The following is a 5,990-nucleotide window of genomic DNA, read 5'->3' on the forward strand; positions in this document are numbered from 1 at the left end:
AAAAAAAAAAAAAAAAAAAAAAAAAACAAGCTTTTCAAAACCTGGGATTTTACTAAGACCAAAGAAAGACGAGACCGCCGTAATTGCTTTCGCTGATCTCCGCTCCTCACCACGTGTACGCTTTTCCCTCTATAAATTCCTCCTCCCCTTACCGTTTCTTTCGTCTTTGCTCCCCTCACTGTCTAAACGCCGCTTCTCTAATTTCTCCATCTTTTTTTTCTCGTTAGTTTTACCAATCCCATCCCTCTTTTCCCTCTCCCCTACTTTTCCCTCTCCCCTACTTTTCCTCTTTTGGGTTCTGTTTTAATCCGTTGTTTTCTGTGTCCTTTTGCTCAGCCGATTGCTATGGCAACCAAAAGGAGCGTCGGTACTCTGAAGGAGGCTGATTTGAAGAGAAAGAGAGTGTTTGTAAGGGTCGATCTCAACGTTCCTTTGGATGACAACTTCAACATCACCGATGACACCAGAATCCGTGCCGCTGTTCCTACCATTCAGTATTTGCTTGGCCATGGCGCCAGAGTTATCCTTTCTACCCACTTGGTGCGATTCTTATCCCCTTTTACATCATCTCCTTTCCATCTTTATCGTTCTCACCAGATCTATCCATCGCCCATGTCTTTCCTGAGTTTTAGTTTCTGGGTTCCTTCAATCGTTGCATTTGATAACACGTCTGAGAATTATAAGTTTCGATTTGGTCTTCAGGAATTTTCATCACCCCTTTCCCATTTTCTCACATCTTGCTTGATGAATTTGGATGAACTTGAACATGAATGTTGCGATTTTGGATAAATGTACAATTTTCTATTCCCATTCCTTGTATGCGCGGTTCAATTTTGTGGATCTAATATTCTTAGTATCAAATATTGGAAGTCTCGTCGACCCGTCGTGTAAGGGGCAATGTTAGTTCCCTCTAGTAGAAGGTTTCCATAATCTGCGTCTTCTTTTCCCTTGCATTAAATTTAGAGTGGCGGTATGTATTATTCTATCGTGAGTGATCCACTACTGTGATGTTCTTTACCGACAAGCCCTACTTCTTCTGTAATATTCTGCATGAATTTTCGAGTTCTTTTTTAATTCGCCGAATTTTTCATTTTGTATAAATCCCTTTGCTTATTTGTTATCGATTATTGTGGTCTTTTAGGGACGACCAAAGGGTGTTACACCGAAATACAGTTTGAAGCCTCTTATTCCCAGGCTTTCCGAGCTACTTGGACTTCAGGTATGGCATCTACATTTTGTGTAGATGTTTTTATTATCTATTATTTTTTTTTTTTTGGGGGGGGGTGATGGATTCGTGTTTGTATTTAATGATACCGTTGCTGACTACTGAAATTTCGAATGCCCTTTCATAATAGGTGATAATGGCTAATGATTGTATTGGCGAGGAAGTTGAGAAGTTGGTCGCTGAATTGTCTGAGGGAGGTGTATTGCTGCTTGAAAACGTGAGGTTTTACAAGGAGGAAGAGAAGAATGACCCTGAGTTTGCCAAGAAGTTGGCTTCACTCGCGGATCTTTATGTTAATGATGCCTTCGGAACTGCTCACAGGGCTCACGCTTCCACGGAGGGTGTGGCTAAGTATTTGAAACCTTCTGTTGCTGGGTTCCTTATGCAGAAGGTTTGTTGCACGCACGCTCTGTAACCTTTCTTGTTGAGAGTAAAAATAGACACTATCAGTCAATCACATGATAAGATTAATGATGTACATTTGGTTGGTGGTTTCTAGACGCTGCCTGATACATCTGATGGTGCTCTTGGTTCAGGAACTTGACTACCTGGTTGGGGCTGTGTCTAATCCCAAGAGGCCATTTGCCGCCATTGTTGGTGGTTCAAAGGTGTCATCAAAGATTGGAGTGATTGAATCCTTGTTGGAGAAGGTTAACCTTCTTTTCCTGGGTGGAGGAATGATCTTCACCTTCTACAAGGCACAAGGTCACTCAGTGGGTTCATCCCTCGTGGAGGAAGACAAGCTTGACCTCGCTACCTCACTCATTGAGAAGGCAAAAGCTAAAGGAGTTTCTCTCTTGCTTCCAACTGATGTAGTGGTAGCTGATAAATTTGCTGCTGATGCAAACAGCAAGGTTGGTAATTAATGTTTTGTGAATTGAATATTGGTAAATTCGAGCTGAACAACATTCATGAGCATAGTTGATAAATTGTTTGTCCCTACTTTTTCAGGTTGTGGCAGCATCAGCTATCCCGGATGGATGGATGGGGTTGGATATTGGACCTGATTCTATCAAGAGTTTCAGTGAAGCTTTGGATTCTACCCAAACCGTTATTTGGAATGGACCTATGGGAGTGTTTGAGTTTGACAAGTTTGCAGCTGGAACAGAGGTACGCAATAGGAGGAGTGACCAGTTTTAAAAACTTTTATGCTGTGAGTTGTATGTATATATTGCCTGTGTACTTGAGAGTGTTGGGTGGGTTGGTTTATGTGTTGTGCAGGCTATTGCGAGGAAGTTGGCAGAGCTGAGTGGGAAGGGAGTGACCACCATAATTGGAGGAGGTGACTCTGTTGCGGCTGTTGAGAAAGTTGGGCTTGCAGATAAGATGAGCCACATCTCCACTGGTGGTGGTGCCAGCTTAGAGCTTCTTGAAGGAAAACCGCTTCCGGGTGTTCTTGCCCTCGACGATGCTTGAGCCTGAGCTTGAGCTTGAGCTTGAGGGACCTCCATTTTCTTGGCGTGTTTTCCTTGTGTTGCATTGTGAAGGTCGTTCAACCTAATGAGGATTTCTTTTTTTCTTTGAGAAGAGGTTGCAGTTATAAGATAGATTTCGAATAAACTGTCAAGTTCTCCTCTGAACATATATATATATGGTCCACGGTCTTAGACCATTATTTGTTTTTCATCCATTTAAAATGTTAAACGATGCTGATGTCTGAGATGCATTCAGGCTGTTTTACCAGTAATGAATCGCCTTTGTTCACGAATGTTGTTGCTTAAATTTCATCCTGAACTGTACAAAACGAAAGCCTCCAAAGCAAACTGGCGTCCAGTTTTGTGGCGTGAATGAATGAATATCTTGCTGCCACCCTTTCCTTGTTGGTGAGGGATCGGTGGCGGATGAAAACAGATGGTGGGGTAAATGCCTGCTTTAAATGATGGAACAGCAGCTCCTTTGAGCGCCACTGAGGTAAATAACCATTAACCATTACCGTATTAGTCATGGAAGTACACAAAAATTGAAGCATGAGATGGGAAAATATGGTGGAAGCAAGGCTCAAAAAAACGGCCCACATGTTGCCCATGTGGACTTCCCGTCAGACCGGCCCTGAAGTTCCTGGCTACCCAACAAACCAGGAGCGTTCAGTTTGTGGGACCCACACTGAAAGTTGGATATATACACAAAAGGTGGAGGGCATTTTGAAAGCTTCCATAAGAATCTCCGCACCGCTGAATTGGCCACTATCGTTTCTTCATTTTTCTCTGTTTCAGAATCTTCTTCTTCTTGCTTTGCTTTTTATTTTCTTCTTTATTCTGCGTTTGTGTGTCACCAACCCCTTTTCTCGCCCATTTGCTCCCCAATGCCTCCTACAAGTCTTGCTTCAATGGCCGTACCGTCGCTTCCTCTCTCTTCTGCCGATCACCCTACGGTGCTCGTCTTCTCAATGCTTCTACCCATCCTTCATTTGTTTCACTAATATACTGTGTTCCCAAATGGAATTTAGTCAACAAGCTTCTCTTTCTTAATAACTTTATAATCCACTGGAAATGACTTTAAACAATGAATAAATTTGAGGCCCAATCTGTTTACAACTTTCTTCGCTGCCTTCCACACTCCAAAAGCCCACGGCTTATCTTGATTAGCTGATGGCGAAGTTGTTTTCTTACTCACCGTCGAATTTGTTTGTGTAGGCTTCGTGCGTTAATTTGAGTTCTTCCAAGTTTCAATCCAGCATTTTCGTTGCTCATGTTTCAAGCGGATCATCTTCCTTCCAGCTTCGTACACCCCACAATATTCAACCTATTAAAGCTACAGCTACTGAAATACCTCCCGCAGTTTGTAGTTGAGTTTTAAATTTTCATATTTCATTTCTCTTATCACGTTCACTGTCTTTTTTTTTTTTTTTTTTCCCTTTTTCTTTAAAAAAATTATCAATAATAAATAGAAAATAAATTCTCGATGCTAATCATTTCGATTTGTTGGTTTCTCTAGAATCGAGCAGCGGTGGAAAGACGAAGATCGGAATCAATGGTATGAGTTGGTCGATTATTTACATTTTTACTTATCTTCTTTCTTGTAATCAATGGCATAACATTCTCTTTTCTACTTGTGTATTTCTGTTTCTGCAGCATGTTTCAGCTGTGAGTGTTTGTTAGACAGTTACGCACTCCAAAATACTGAATTGGACTAATTTTGTTTGTCGATTTGTAGAAGTTAAGAAACTGAAGAATTGGTTTAATAAAAGACGCATGTGGAACTTCAGTTTTTGGTTCCTTTCCATTGTAAAGAGGCTTAAATTTAATAATTACAGCTGCTTACTCTGGGAGTTCAGTTTTTATAGTCCCTGATTTCACATGCTTATTGGCGTGTTGGAAATCATTGATCATTTTCGTTTTTCATGCTACCCCACACTTTGTTTCTGTAGATGGAAACTGGTGTTTTGTTTGTATCCAAACGTCTGTTTATGTTATATATATATAGATTGGAGCACTTGAAGCCCCATGCCATGGTGCACTTTGAACTTGATATAACTTTTTAAAAGAAAAAAAAAAGAAGATTCTACATCAGCGTTTGAGAAACAAGAAGATAAATCGTGGTTGATTTTGTTGTCATTTTTCCTCGAAAATCAAACATTCAACATGGCCTCTCATATCGTGTAGACCTTGACATTGGTATTTATTTTATAAAGTAATGTCCTCGCAAATAAAAACGTGAATCCTGTTTTACTTATGCAGGTTTTGGACGCATTGGAAGATTGGTGTTACGAATTGCAACCTTGAGGGATGATATTGATGTAGTTGCAGTTAATGACCCTTTTGTTGATGCAAAGTACATGGTAGTGGCAATCCAGCCTCCTTTTTAAATAAGCCCTTTTTTGCCGTCAGTTGTTGTTCTTTTAATTGTGGTTTTTAATCATTTCACTTGAAAAACTACACTATGATTATAGCCGTGGGAGAGTAGTTGAGTGGTAATTCTTTCAGTTTCCAACTTCCCAGAATTGCTTAACGATCAAGCTTTTAGATGTGATGAAATGCTTTTAATATACTCCTCATTTTATGCAGGCATACATGTTCAAATTTGATTCTACACATGGTAATTTTAATGGTACAATTAACGTTGTGGATGATTCAACTTTGGAAATCAATGGGAAACAAATAAAAGTTTCAAGTAAAAGGTACTAAGAAAACCAGAGCAACATTTAAGACAGAAGTAACGTCTAGAGAATTGTTGCTTGGCTTCTAATCACCTGGAATGAATCTATGGTAATTTCTATAGGGATCCGGCAGAAATTCCTTGGGGTCAATTTGGGGTCGAGTTTGTTGTTGAATCCTCTGGGATTTTCACGACGACAAATAAGGCATCAGCGCACTTGAAGGTATATAGACATGTTAATTGAACTTAGTTCTCAGTCATCTAAATTGAAGACTAAAGGCCCCCAATTTCTTGACACCTCTTTATAGGGTGGAGCCAGGAAAGTTGTCATATCAGCTCCATCAGCTGATGCACCTATGTTCGTTGTTGGAGTTAATGAGATGACATATAAGCCAGACATGGATATTGTTTCAAATGCAAGCTGTACCACGAATTGTCTTGCTCCTATTGCGAAGGTGTGTAAATCCCAGGTGCTTAGGCATTTAAAGAAATAAAATTAATATCCAAAGAAGTTGAGCTCTATGGAAATACGACATGCAGGTGGTTCATGAGGTTTTTGGTATCGCAGAAGGTTTGATGACAACCGTGCATGCAACCACAGGTCTCTCTCCTCTACCAGCCCCCCCCCCCCCCCCCCCCCCCCCCCCCCCCCCCCCCCCCCCCCCCCCCC

At 40.9% G+C, this 5,990-nt stretch overlaps 2 protein-coding genes across 3 annotated transcripts in view; both read left to right on the plus strand.

The window, feature by feature from the left end:
- Positions 1-13: 13 nt before the first annotated feature.
- On the plus strand, positions 14-2,933 carry LOC111437038 (phosphoglycerate kinase, cytosolic). 2 transcript variants are annotated; one of them, XM_023074867.1, is made up of 7 exons: positions 14-115; positions 337-540; positions 1,142-1,219; positions 1,356-1,616; positions 1,762-2,079; positions 2,177-2,335; positions 2,447-2,933. In XM_023074867.1, the coding sequence occupies exons 2-7, from the start codon at positions 346-348 to the stop codon at positions 2,639-2,641; spliced, it is 1,206 nt and encodes a 401-aa protein (XP_022930635.1). In that variant the 5' UTR covers positions 14-115; positions 337-345; the 3' UTR covers positions 2,642-2,933. The 2 variants fall into 2 exon arrangements, with proteins under 2 accessions (XP_022930635.1, XP_022930634.1); XM_023074866.1 differs by having other exon boundaries at positions 82-222.
- A 452-nt stretch (positions 2,934-3,385) lies between these two features.
- LOC111437037 (glyceraldehyde-3-phosphate dehydrogenase GAPCP2, chloroplastic-like) overlaps positions 3,386-5,990 on the plus strand; it is a 3,979-nt gene continuing 1,374 nt past the window's right edge. The window contains exons 1-8 of the mRNA XM_023074864.1: positions 3,386-3,596; positions 3,859-4,009; positions 4,160-4,198; positions 4,903-5,003; positions 5,230-5,342; positions 5,444-5,543; positions 5,629-5,775; positions 5,861-5,921. Coding sequence (XP_022930632.1) covers positions 3,528-3,596; positions 3,859-4,009; positions 4,160-4,198; positions 4,903-5,003; positions 5,230-5,342; positions 5,444-5,543; positions 5,629-5,775; positions 5,861-5,921 — 781 coding nt within the window. The 5' untranslated portion in view covers positions 3,386-3,527. The remainder of the gene's footprint in view (positions 3,597-3,858; positions 4,010-4,159; positions 4,199-4,902; positions 5,004-5,229; positions 5,343-5,443; positions 5,544-5,628; positions 5,776-5,860; positions 5,922-5,990) is intronic.

The sequence above is a fragment of the Cucurbita moschata genome, unplaced genomic scaffold (genome assembly GCF_002738365.1).
Source record: "Cucurbita moschata cultivar Rifu unplaced genomic scaffold, Cmos_1.0 Cmo_Scf00062, whole genome shotgun sequence".
Taxonomy (NCBI): Eukaryota; Viridiplantae; Streptophyta; class Magnoliopsida; order Cucurbitales; family Cucurbitaceae; genus Cucurbita; species Cucurbita moschata.